Source organism: Sinocyclocheilus anshuiensis, unplaced genomic scaffold (genome assembly GCF_001515605.1).
Source record: "Sinocyclocheilus anshuiensis isolate Anshui unplaced genomic scaffold, SAMN03320099.WGS_v1.1 scaffold70, whole genome shotgun sequence".
NCBI lineage: Eukaryota > Metazoa > Chordata > Actinopteri > Cypriniformes > Cyprinidae > Sinocyclocheilus > Sinocyclocheilus anshuiensis.
The window spans coordinates 3,211,977-3,226,145 of NW_015542377.1; the positions used below are offsets into that span (position 1 = coordinate 3,211,977).

At 35.7% G+C, this 14,169-nt stretch overlaps 1 protein-coding gene across 3 annotated transcripts; it reads right to left on the minus strand.

The window, feature by feature from the left end:
- Positions 1-9,798: 9,798 nt before the first annotated feature.
- Positions 9,799-13,561, minus strand: LOC107692445 (doublesex- and mab-3-related transcription factor 2-like). Of its 3 annotated transcripts, none has more exons than XM_016491494.1 (4): positions 13,467-13,561; positions 12,982-13,238; positions 11,948-12,044; positions 9,799-10,676 (listed from the first exon to the last, which is right to left on the minus strand). In XM_016491494.1, the coding sequence occupies exons 2-4, from the start codon at positions 13,189-13,191 to the stop codon at positions 9,970-9,972; spliced, it is 1,014 nt and encodes a 337-aa protein (XP_016346980.1). In that variant the 5' UTR covers positions 13,192-13,238; positions 13,467-13,561; the 3' UTR covers positions 9,799-9,969. The 3 variants fall into 3 exon arrangements, with proteins under 3 accessions (XP_016346980.1, XP_016346981.1, XP_016346979.1); XM_016491495.1 differs by having other exon boundaries at positions 9,799-10,098; positions 10,228-10,676; positions 12,982-13,561; XM_016491493.1 differs by having other exon boundaries at positions 12,982-13,561.
- Between the last annotated feature and the right edge of the window lie 608 nt (positions 13,562-14,169).

A 14,169-nucleotide genomic window follows, 5' to 3' on the forward strand; every position in this document is an offset into this window, starting at 1 on the left:
CAGACAATGGCAAACAGGTATATCGAAGGCAAGGCAAGAGATAAATCCAGGTAGAAGGCAAAGGTCCAGGCAGGGGCAAACAGAGTCAGAAACAGCAAGCAAAGGGTTAATCCAAGATACGTGGCGTGAATCAGAGACCAGGAAAACAGACAAGGCAAGACTAAGACTAGACTAAGAAAACTATGAAAACTTAAACAGGTTCGGTAACGTAGCTATCTGCTATACAGGGATAAACGCAAAACAATACACAAGACTAAAACAAGGAATGGCTCGGTAAGGCAGCTAACACTTGGGGAGTGAAAAATGCAGAACAATACTCGGCGACTAAAGCAGGATCAGGGGAGGTGTTATATAGTGTGTGTAATAGCATTCAGGTGAGCGTGTAATTGGTTTCAGGTGTGAGTGTAATCAGTGCAGTGGAACATGGGATATGTAGTTCAGTGTGATGTGTAACAGTCTGTGTGGTGCGAGAGTCAATATCATAGAAGGGCGACCTCTGGTGGCAAGTGGATGGAAATTCATGGATCGGATTCGTGACACCATCTAAGAAACAGCTTTTGGTTACACTCAAGTTCCCCTCACATATATCTGTCAGCACACACAGGTCAAGAGAGGAGATTTCCTCAATATTCAAGAGAAGCGTTTCCTCGGTTTCTATCATGCAATTTACAAATTTTAATGGTAATATTTTGTTTTGTACTTCACATATGTTAGGTTCTGGTAGTTTCTGGTAGATTTGATTATTTTATTCTGTATTATTGACAGAATAGCTCAGTTGCATTTTATATGCAGATTGGTTGGTTTTTAATGTTTTTTTTTTCCTTATTGAAATCAGATACAGTGAATGTCATGAATGTCACAATGGCATCAATTCTTTCACCATAGATAACAGCCTGACTTGTCACACCTGTTAACAATCCAGTCATGACCAGAATGTTTTAGGCTTCGTAACAGTGAAACAAGATAGACCCATGTGTAAGAGCATGTTCAAAGCAAGTACTTTGGTCTAAGATTTCAAACATTTGGCAGTACCCCAGTGTGTGAAACCTGGTAAAGTTGTGTTGGTCAGAGCTGCTAGGAGCACAGTAAACTTCCATGTGCCACTGGGGACAGGGAGGGCAAAATCTTTCCTATCCCAAATTAGAGAACACTCTCTTCTCATTTCTGCCATTCCATGTCTGTTTATGTCATCACCAACCCATTGTGGCAAATAGACTGTTCCCCAGGTGCCTGTTTCCATGTTGTTAATGTTTTGTTATTCAGCTTCCGCAAACATTATGTGGAATTGCTGGTGCAAATTGCTCCACTCGTTGATTTATGTTCTGTTTGGCTGGCTGGAACAGTTCAGGGATTGACGTGCAGAGAGCATCTGGTGGCGCAGGTTAATTGAGGGCGATTAAGGTGATTAATAGCTTTGTTTGAAGTAAAAACACAAACCAGAAGGGTTTGTGTTACAGGCAAAATGTTCTACTGGGGTAGAAGCCATCAACAGCCTGGGGGGAGAGGAAGCCGCAGTTGTAACAAATGTGAGGGGAGGGCAATAGTGAGGTTGGTGAGTATAGCCTGAGGTATAAGATACAGGTGAAAAGCTCCAGGCCAAATGTTAACTAGTAATGGAAGCTAGTGAGTGAGCTGCAGAGGAAAAGGCAATATTGACTCGAAGGCTGATTCATATAAAGAGACTCTCTGTTTTGACTCTATTCCATTATTATCTTATGAACCAGCAGCAGTTCTGGCTGTTAATGGATGTAGAGTGGTCTTTGTATGACTGGTATAAGTTTGACTTACTTAATTTAAGGATTATTTATACTAGGCCACTACACGCATTTTTACTAATCAGCTGTCCAATCATGAAACAACCCAATTTAAATGCCCTCCGAGACACATTCGAGACGGATCACCTGGTGATTTAAGATTTATGTATTTGAATTGCATATAAAATTTCTATTCATTTGGATTATACAGTTTTTACATAAGCTTATAATTGTAATGAGATGCAGTTATGCATAAATGAAACAGGTAAAAAAAAGTGGCATAATTTATTATTAACTATTTGCATCTATTTGATTTTATTTAAATAATCATATTTTTTAGTTAAAAGCATGACAGTATTGCTGTGGAGAAAGCAACATTCATTTAAAATATATGAGATTGAAACAAATTTGATGTATTAATGATAAATGTATAAACCTGGTTATTGTGTATTTAAAACACATCCAGTTTATTAATATGTTACTATTACAGAAATCTTACCTGTTTAATTTATGTAGCTATGCATTACATCACAAGTGTTTTAATTTATTTATGTTAAAACTGTGTAATTCAAATGGATAGAAATGTTGTACGTACTGTAATTCAGATACACAACCCATAAATTTAAGCCTAAATATTATTTTGAGTGATATGTGTAAATGCTGTGGTTGTTCAAGCCACATGTAAACTTTACTTGGAACTATCAGTATGTGGATGTTTGGTAGCCACTTTTTATCATGGATAATTTTGTCCCCATCGCTTTATTAATTGATTAATTTTTATAGTAAGTTTAGTGTTGCCTTTTGCTGACATTTTTATCAGTGGCGAAAAGTAACCCGCATCTGTAAAGGTCCTACTGTGAGTTCTTGTGGGCTGCATGCAAAACAAACAAAGACCACCATGCTGAAAAAATAAGCTGAAACCAGCCTAAGCTGGTTGGCAGGTTTTAGCTGGTCTACCGGCCTGGTCATAGCTGGTTTGCAGGCTGGTATTAGAGGGGTTTTGACAACTTTAGCTGGTCGGACTGGGAGACCAGCTGACCAACCAGCTAAAACAAGCTGAACACCAGCTTGACCAGTTTTCCATTTTCTAATTTCCATTAGAGCAACCAGCCAGAAACAAGGATCATTACAATCAGTTCAACTAATAATGACACACATTTCTTTCAGTTGTGCTTTTATAGGTGTGTATTCAAATAGTAATATGATTTTTTGTTTTATTATTTCATTATTTATTTTTCATGCAACTGAAAACTGAAAAACTGATTAAATAAAGAAAGGGTAGGCCTATTTCACATTAATTCTGAATACTTTCTGCACAAACCTGTTAATGTCTTCGTAGTGCCTTTAAGATACAAGATTCTATATATCTGCATTACATTTATTTGGTCGGATTTGTTGGTTTAACATGTTCTCTTTTAATGAGTTTATAAAAATAAACATTGAGAGAAAAAAGGTGTGACCGTGTGACTAGATTCCATAACTATATGCAGTAAACACCAGACATTGCTATATATGATTGCAATATATAGCCAGAACTACTAGAATGAATCGCATCCCTTAATCCACCCTGTGGTTTCCGTTACTCTCAGAACTCACATCATGGATTGTGGTGTCTGTAATAGGAATCCAGTTAGAATAAATAGCCCTTAAACATAGTGTTGTTCTTGGCAGATGAGTCATCTGTACAACTGCAGTGAATACAGGGGTTCTCTGCTTTATCACACCGTCTTTCCACTCCTTCATCCTGCCAACTCAACACAGCTCTCACTCACTCTCTCTCTCTCTCTCTCTCTCTCTCTCACTGTCTGTCTATCCATCTGTTGCCTTCTCAGTCTGTCTTTTGCTGCCTCTCTTACACTCTTTCTTTCTGCCAAGCCGCTGTCATTGCTCAACCTCCCACAACCTTCTGCTGCCCACATTTTTACCCAGCATCATCAGTAAAGGTTTATGTGTAGATAACCCTTCCTCTCCTCCACTGGAGTCCGATGCTGGTGCAATTAATCATGTATAAGTAGGTGCCAATACTTTGGAATGCCATTTTTATGGTGCAGTGACCACATAATACGCAGGGGTGGATTGACTTTCCTGGGTTCTGGGGTAGTATGGTCGTCCAGTGGTTTAGGTTATATACTTAAAGGCCAACCAGAAATAAGGAGGGTAAATACCGTGTTAATGGTTTCACAGGGTTGGGATTACAGTTGTTTTCATCTGTATATTACTACCTATTGCATTAAACTCCCAAGGTGTTGACGCAAGTTGAGACTGGGATAAAAGTTATCTGCTAAAACACTTAACTGGCACATGGACACTTGTGGGCCTAAATAGGCCACAAATGTTCAGAACAATCCAAATTAATAAAAATGTGTAATAAAAAACTAAAATAATGACTATATTTTCAGAAATAATGTTATACCAATTCAACTAATTGCATCAATTTACACTTAAAAAGCCCCATGTTCATTTGAAGAATATTTTACCTTAAAATAAAAATTCTGTTCTTATTTACTTATACCTTATGTCAATCTAATCCATCTTATTTTTAACGAGAGTGAGTGTGGCAATTTGCAACTTGAATGTGCGAGGCTTCCGGTGTTATTCACTTAGTACAAAAACAGTGTGTTATGCTCCTTTATATTGAAAACTGGTATTTGTTATTGTATTTTTTTATTTCTTATCATAATCATAAATGCACTGGTTTGTAGTGTAAAAAATGTTACCATTTACAGCACTTTGTTATTCGTCTAGTTATTTACCTAGTGGCTAATTAATCTGGCACATTCAAACAAAAGCTTACTACCACATTGCAAAATAAGGTGGATATGACTTTTTTATTTTTAGGTAAAAATCCTTGCCACTCTTTTTCATTTAATGAAATTGAACAATCAAAATGAAAACTAGCACCATACAATGTTTATTTGGACCACTTTTATGGTGTTTCACAACCCCATTCCTCATTGTTTTCCATACTATGTAACAGAGTGGCCAGGAACATTTAAAAATTAAAAAATTGATTTGGGAATGACGTGAGGGTAAGTAAATGATAATAAAAAACATGCATTTAAATTAATCTAATGTTGTTTTAATGCTACAATATTGTATTAAGGGGCATTGTAAAAGGGTGGAAATGAACTATTTTCTAGGCATACTTTAATATCAGCAATATTATCAAATGGCATCTTTCTTCCTCTTTTTCTTTTTAAATAAAAATTATTATCTGGTAACATTTTGAACAGCTTTGAACAACTGTTCTTTGGACTGGTTCCAGTAGAAGACAGAAACAATGAAGAAGTACAGAAACAATGGTGCAGTGATTTGTCACCAAACATTTACCCAATTTTAGCTACATAATCCTTTTTTTTTCAGAGTCTTCCAGTGGTTAATTTGAATTTCTCATTTCTGCTTCCACTGATTCCACATTTCTCAATGAATGAGAAATTGTTTGAACATGAAGAGTTTGGAGAGTTTGAATGGAGGCTGATGGGCAGAGCATGTTGAATCATGCAGAATAATGGCTCTGGCGGTTTAACATTTAAGAGAGTCTGTGCTTTGTGTTGAATTGGAAAGGTGGATTTTAGGAACTGGGCGGCCCAGGAGAATGTAACAGTATAGCTACACAACTGCTGCAGTCAGCACAGGTTCTGCTTTGGCTCCAGAACGCCACAAAACGAGAGCCCCAGTTTAGGGGACAAGAAAAAACTGATTCCTATGATGGAAGTGTAGGGACCCTTTTCACCCAACAGTAATGTTTTAAGTGTGTAAAATTTCAATCCCACAGTTGTGCTCTGAAAAAAAACCATGTCTGCACATATACTGTATATACTTGCTGAGAGATTGGTTTTTGAATTTACAGAGACAACATTTTGATTGTAAGAGAGCTCAGATTTTCTTGTTAATAAATCAGTTTGTATTGTGTTGCTGGCAGATCGCTTATTCTGCAAATCAACTTGTAACTGGTTTAGAGAGATTCTGCTTTCACCTAAACAGTCAGAATAGTGTAAAAAGATCCTCTTGAAAATATGTTATTTCTGCATTTGTGACCACAACTACCTGAGAAAAAGCAAAACAGATTTTCACAAGCTGGAACGGCTTGAAATATTCAGTATTTTGTGTATTATTAATGGATTCCTCCATGCTGGAAACAATGTCTTACTCTATATTTTATAGAGAAACTGAGAGAATATATTAGACACTTTTATATTAAAACTGTGTGTAAGCCTTTTGACACTGCCTTTTACCCACAACAAATACTTAGAAATCAAGTCTGTATAAGTTTTGTGCCTCGTGGAAACTGTCTGTTTATCCCAAGGCCAAAGACACATGACACAAGAGAGTTTTTTATTGGACACAGCAGGTGAGCGGCTGAGGGCCAGCCCACCCACACTGAAAGAGACACCCCCTGTTTGGAGGAAGAGGGGAGCCGTGTAACCCAAGAGCAGCGGGGTATGCAGGGGTTTTTCAGGGTTATGCATGCCAAGCGCAGGGTCTCAATCTGGCAAATTCTGCTTGAGTTGGGAGCTGGCACTAGGATCAAAGCAGCCCCCTTGGACCTTGATATTAAATGTTGTCGATACCATGTCAGGAGAAAGAATATGCTGATATCTCGATTACACAAACAAGTTAGGGTGACTTTATGCTAGAGCAGACTGTGGGAATAAATAAATTTACAATGAAAGGGGTTCAGGGGTGCTGCCTTAGAATATCAATTTTGCCCACTGGTAAACTGTAATGTAGTACTGTACGCTTGCATGCTAGCATATAATTTTATATATGCCTTTTTATAATGCCATGCCCAAAAGTTCATGTATCTGGGGTGTATCTGTGTGTGTGTGTGTGTGTGTGTGCGCGTGCGTACACCCCAGATTTTGGAATAGACATTGTAGTTTATTTCATTATATAATACATATTAAAATCTGCACTCTTCTATATTTAGTTATTTGTTATTCAAATTAAATTAATTCAGTTAAATGCTGTATCCTAGCTCCTATATCTACTTCTGTCAGGACCACTATCGTCAAAATGATAGATACTTAGCATAAAGTTTGGTTTGGCGGTATGGTTCTGTTCTGGGCAAAAACCTCCCTGTCCCTCCTATACCTACTTCCCTATAAAAATATACACTACAGTTCAAAAGTTTGGGGTCAGTTTTTTTTTTTAAAAGATATTAATTTTATTCAGCAAGGATGTATTACATTGATTAAAAGTGACAGTAAAGACATTTATAATGTTACAAAAGATTTCTATTTCAAATAAATGACAAAGTTCATGACTCACTGAAGAATCCTGAAAAAAATATCACGGTTTTTACAAAAATATTAAGCAGCACAACTGCTTTTAACATTGATAATAATAAATGTTTCTTGAGCACCAGATCAGCAAATCTGACTGATTTCTGAAGGATCATGTCTGCTGAAAATGCAGCTTTGCCATCACAGGAAGAAATTATATTTTATAAATATATTAAAACAGAAAATAGTTATTTTAAATTGTAATAAAAAAAAATCTCAATATTACTGTTTTTAGTGCATTTTTGATCAAATAAATGCAGCCCTGCTGAGCATAAGAGACTTCTTTCAAAACAATAAAAACCATACCAACCCCACATTTTTGTGGTGGTGTATAATCTTGTGTATTATGATTTGGGACGTGACACGTAGTATGAAAATTGGGATGCATGAAGAATATACTAAGCAACTAAACTACATTTTAAATGATTAAAGTAAATATATCTTGTGACAAAAAAAAAGTTTAATACTGTATGGCATTAAGCACTCTCCACAACTATTATGACCTCAAGTAACTGAGGATTCATGATTATCATTTAAAAATAATGCTCTTCTGCACTCTTCTCACCACTGAAAAATCTCCCCTCTCAGCCTATGGTTCCTTAGGAAGGCTCCTAATGTAAAACCCCTATCTGCACTGGCAGATGTGCTGAGATACAGAGACAGACACAGAGGAGGGCATGATGCCATCACACATGTTGACGCCACATGGTCCAGAGTTGTCAAAACTATCAGGCTGCCATATCTCAAAAACTGAAATGGAAAATAAAGAAAGGATAGAAAAGAGAGAATATACATTGTTGTGATACACTCCCCAAAATATTGCACAATGTTGCTGAGCCAACACATTCACTTAGTACTGACAGGAATAAGAGGACTTGTATGAACTTCCTGAATCCTGATTAAGATGTAGAAAGAAAAGGGAGGATATACATTGTTGTGATACACTCCCAAAAATATTGCACAATGTTGCTGAGCCAACACATTCACTTGCCTACATAGTACTGACAGGAATAAGAGGACTTGTATGAACTTCCTGAATCCTGATTAAGATGTAGAAAGAAAAGGGAGAACACATACTGAATAATTTATCCTCCTGAGCTCATATTAGAATTGTTTCTTGCCTCTGAACCCTCAGGCACATGTGTCTTTCTCCTCACCCGTTTAGTTTTACATTTTGAGTTGGTTCCTGTCTGAGAGCCCTTTTCATCGTTAGTTTTCTTTAAAATTAAAAATATTTTATGAACACCGCAGAAACAGTTCAAAGCACCTTTGTGGGGAGCCTAGCTTAAATACACAGATGTACCAGGCATCACTTCAATCCAACCACCATATGAGCTACATCACTAATTCACATTAAAGGAAGAGAGAGAAAAACTAATCTTTTTTTCCACCACTCTTTTATTTGATCCTCAGCTACCTATGCATTTACATCAGACTTTCATATTTGGAATTTTAAAATGTGAATAATTTACAAAATAGGGATAGTCATGACTATTTACATTTACAAGAAAGAAAAATCACAATGTTTTTTAAACAGAAAAAATAAATAAATCAATCAAATATTGTGAAATAGAGAACTGGAAAAAGAAGGTATAAAGTATAAAGGTTAGTAAGATGCATGTATTACATCACTAATTCACATTAAAGGAAGAGAGAGAGAAACTAATCTTTTTTTCCACCACTTTTATTTGATCCTCAGCTACCTATGCATTTACATCAGACTTTCATATTTGGAATTTTAAAATGTGAATAATTTACAAAATAGGGATAGTCATGACTATTTACATTTACAAGAAAGAAGAATCACAATGTTTTTTAAACAGAAAAAATAAATAAATCAATCAAATATTGTGAAATAGAGAACTGGAAAAAGAAGGTATAAAGTATAAAGGTTAGTAAGATGCATGTATATTCTATACTACGTAATTTAACAATTTCATATAATTGATTTAAACAGGATTATAAAAAAAATAATTTGAACAACTTTATGAATGAATCAAATGTGCTCTAATCAAAAGTGTTTTATTAAACAGGAAAGTTACTGATTATTTAAATTTTCAGTGCAGTGTTGGGGAAGGATATGTATATTTTTATTTATATAGAAAAGCTTATTAGTAGAGGGTTTTTGATTCATCCCAACAACTTGAATCTTTTGATTCCTTAAACCTAAAAGTAATGTTTTAAAAACATTATAAAAACTGAAAGTAATATCATATTTATATAACTGAATAGCAAACATAATGATGAACACAGACACTTGTGCACAAGGACAAATGAACTGGTTAGTTGTTTATGAACAGGTTCATTTACATGAATGGTTCAATTGAACCGATTCACTCAAATAAATCGTATTTCTCAACACTACTTGAGAGAGAGAGAACAGTTTAAGAAAGTGTTTGATTATTTCCTCTGCTTGCTTGACTGCGTGCATAGCATTAATGTGACAAAAAAGAGTTATGTAGCATTTTGTCACGCTACACTGTTACATTATTATTATTATTTTTAAAAAGCTCAGCTGCTTAAATGCCACTGTAAATCTAGATAAATTATAGCTAGATGCTCCCCAACACTGTTTCAGTCGAATATAAATTAAAAAGGTCACATTTTACAAAAAGTTTAATTTGTTAACATCACTTAATTCATTAGGTATCATGAACTAACAATTAGCTTTTTAACAGCATTTAATAATCTATATTGATGTTACTTTATAAATATGCTATCGTTCATTGTTAATTCATAACGTTTATTCATAATACAGTAGGTAATGTTAATATATAACTTGAAATGTTAAAAATGTATTAGTGTATGTAGATATCAACATTAATAGTGTAAAAAATTACATTGGTTGTTAATGTAATGTAAATTAATGTAATACCTCGTGTTAACAAACTGAAACCTATTGTAAAGTGTTAGCTTTGAAGAAATTATTCTTATCTCATGAGCAATGCCTCTACAGAAAAAGGTAATGGCCGTGTTACAGCTTTTTTGATGGGGTCTTTGTTTGCACCCTCCATACAGTCCATGTGTACAGAGGCCTCGTGTCCCAATGACCTGCAGCGTTTGTGGGGCGATTTAGCTTGTACCAGCACGTCTGCCATATTCAGTGAGAGAGGAATGTCTTGCTTTGACATGGTGTCAATATCTAAACTTTTTGGTTTGACAGACTGATCAGAAAACCCGCTGTCCGTCATGTTTTTAACCATGTTGACACCTGGGCTTGTGCTGTAGCAGCGCGGTGGAGGCCGAATCGAATTGAAAAGATCCCAATTCTCACACACTCTTAGAGAGACGCTGTCTGTCAGTTTGTCTGTGCCGCAGTCTAAAGTCTTGGATTTAAGCATGTGTTGATGGTGAGGGAGATCACAGTCAGTCAAAGGAGGGCCGCTTTTGGACACAGGCATGTAAGTGGGCATGACTGGGTTTGACAGCGGGAAAAAATACGGAGTGGGAGCGGACGGCACCACAGCCTGGAGGAGGAGCGCAGGCAACTCTTCCATCTCTCTTTGCCTCAGCTCTCTTTCCAGCATCACAGTCTCCAGCTCTTTATCAGCAAACGCTCTCCTCTTCCTCATACGAACACTGACTGGGGGTTGGTGGAGTCTCTTAGGCCAGTCCTCCAGCACAAGTGGCTTGTAGCCTACAACATAATGAAGGAGTATTAAAATAGTGGATTTTTCTTGTTCATAATCAAGTCACATTTAAATGTAAAAATATTAGAAGAGTCTACCAGAATAAACTGTTCCACATATAAAAGAAACCTTATAAACTGAGATACTTTGGATTCAAGTAGTCAAGTAGAGAAAAAACTTTTGTTTAGTTATTAATGTTTTTTTTAAAGAAATCTCTTATGCTTGCTAAGGCTGTATTTATTTGATTGAAAATACAGTAAGAAAATACAGTAAGACAGTAATATAGTGAAATATTATTACTTTCATATATTTTAAATGTAATTTATTCCTATCATGGCAAAGCTGAATTTTCAGCAGCCATTACTTTAAACTTCAGTGTCACATGATCCTTCAGAAATCATTCTAATCTGATGATTTGGTGCTCAAGAAACATTTATAATTATTGTCAATGTCGAAAACAGATGTGCTGCTTAATATTTCTCTAGAAATGGTGCTACATTTTTTAGGACTTCTTTAATAAATAGAAAGTTCAAAAGAACAACATTTATTTGAAATATAAATCTTTTGTCACAGTGTAAATGTCTTTACTGTCACTTTTTCCTACAGTTTTTCTTTAGAAAGAAAAGCAGAGCTTTTGATGTCAGCAACAAATGGAAAGCATGCAAAGTGCTTTGTCGTCTCTTTCAAAAATGGACAAGCCTATATAGTTTGCAGTCTTATGTATCATTATATGGTTAGCTACATTTTTTATTTGCATCTGTTAATGGTTTTTCCTGCTGACCATGACAAATCAAAACAGACATGTGGACCATTTTTAGGTCATGACCCACATTTGAGCACCACTTTTAAATGCATTTCTTAAGTACTGTAAAATTAGCTGCACAAATCATTTTCACCTAATTTCAGAAGAATTAAAAAATACATTTCTTAGACTCCATGTGGAACTCATAAAAGTATAACAGTTTTAAATATTCTAATGGTACAAAAACAAATTAAGCATATTCAAATTTATGATAACAATTAAATCAGTTTGACCTTAATGTTGACACAGTGAGAAACGCATCAGGGAAAATCAAACTCCAAAGTAGTCATATGAGCCAATTTCTTTTTTGTAATTCCTCTATCAATTTGCATAATTTTAATTACCTTACATAAACACAAACATATTTATTCCCGACAGAGGGTTCTTTAGCATAACGGGTGAACTAATCCAGTTTCTCCCGATGTTGCCTTTCAGGGTGCAATCGTGTTAATGAGATGTGCATTAACTAAGGCTTACCCTCTAGAATACTCTTTGCCAGGAGACTAGGTGCCCTCGTGTAGCGCTGATAAGCTGTGCGCCTGAGAACAGAGGTGTTTTTTTGACCTTTTTTACCCTGTTAAAGAGAATGCATAACTCAGCATTAATTTATGGGATAGATATAAGATACTCACTCTACAATGATGCCAATGGATGTCTTGTTTTTCATAAACAGTGTCCTTTTTCTTAACAATATCTAGTGCATCACACAGCTTTGAATGTCTAACTAGACTACTTAAAATGCAATTAATTTATGTTGTTTGCTCTCAGGAATTTTGTGATGAAGATGTTTATCATTGAAATAATAGTAAAGCATTAATTATGACAATAGTCATAATTAATAATGACTGTAAAGCATTTTTGTTTATAGAAATATATAAATTTGAAGGGAATCAAGCGGATGCACCATTGTAGTACCATGGTATTCTTTGAGATGTATTGGAGTACTTTTTAAATACCAATATACATGAATATGGTAGCAATCAGTATTGTTTTATATACAAAAGTATCATGTTATAACCATCTGATTCCAGTCCTGTATCATGATATTGCCACAGTACTTCTTTTAAGGGTAGTTAACTATGTAACAGACATATATTTTTTTTTTTGTTGCAGTAACATGATTTTGCCCTAATATATAAGCAAAAACATGTTTTCAAAAATCTGATTTCATTAATAAATGTGGCAGGCTTGAACTGCAAACTTTACATTACAGCAAACTTTACATTTAAATTACATGTATCAATATAATTCTAACAAATACAGTAAAAATTCAAATATGTGTGTGTGTATATATATATATATATATATATATATATATATATATATATCATTTGCAGTACTGCTTAAACCAACCCAAGTCTCATAAAAATACGTACCAAGTCTGCTACAGGAAAGTACACACATGCTCAAATCCTTCAACAATACAATGTCACTTTGTTTGCAAATAACACCGTTTTTAGTTCCACTGTAGCACACAGAAAGCTTTAAACTACCCTGCTCAGTCAACCAACCTCCGTGGCATGCTGTCTCCGGAGGGCGACTTGCGCTGCCATCACTCTCTGTCTCTCTACGACCAGCAGACAGTTCGCGCACTGACAGTCACGCCAGCGACACAGGCGCTTGTGGCCCTTGAGGCGCGACACGACGCCGTGATTCCTGCAGCGAGCGCACTTCGGGTTGCGGCTGAGTCCGCGGGGCGCTGGAGCTTCATCTGTCCTCATCACCTCCCTTCCGTCAACGCTCTCCACGTCAATGTCTTCAGCCCATTCTGCTTTGAGGGAATCTAGGTGGGTCACTTCTACCTGTGAGTCTCTATCCGTCTTAGTGGACATTTATAATTCTTATGAACCGACGCAGCTCATCATATGCAAACTTGATATGTTCCAATGCGCAAGCAACGAAAAGCCTTAGTGGAAACTACAGGCAAGAGTTTTGAAATTATAAGCCATTCAGCTGTGCTAGAGAATCTGGCTTTTTCCTGGAAGGCGCCTCTCACCTGGCTTGCCAGTGGATATGTAGCTACTGTCGGAATGAAGCTGTGATTGACCTCATAGTTACTAAGTTTCAGCTCACCTTACCCACTTCTCAATATTTAACTTTCCTCGTTGTGAGTTATTGACAACGTCACGCGGTTAATGATGATGTAGCTAACGCAAACTCCTCCTATCTGCTCCTGTTACTCCGGGCTGTTATTTTTATTAACGCAAGACAAAAGCTTTGTAACCTATTTACTGTATATGAATGATTTGTGATTCGTTGTGGTTTAAAGGGAAAATTACAGTAACATAATTTGTTCATTAATTAATTAATTAATTCATTCATTCATTCATTCTTTCTTTCATTTTAGCTCATTTTTAAGTGTTGAAATTATTTAATTATTAAATTATTTTGGGATTGATTCCTGGTCAGACTTTTTTTATCCCCTCTAAATATATAAAAAAGTGCTCAAATCAGGACAATTCCACTGTTCAATTAATAATTTCACATCATTTATAAAAAAAAAAAAATTACCACCTCAACATGAATAATAAGGATCACTGTCCAAATACTGCTTTAATTACCATTATATATATATATATATATATATATACATCCCCATAATAATAACCCATAATTCCACAGTCATGGCACACTGAATATTTTGTTAATATACTATTGTTGTGTACATTGTGATATTGTTGCTGCTGCCTCATTCTTGA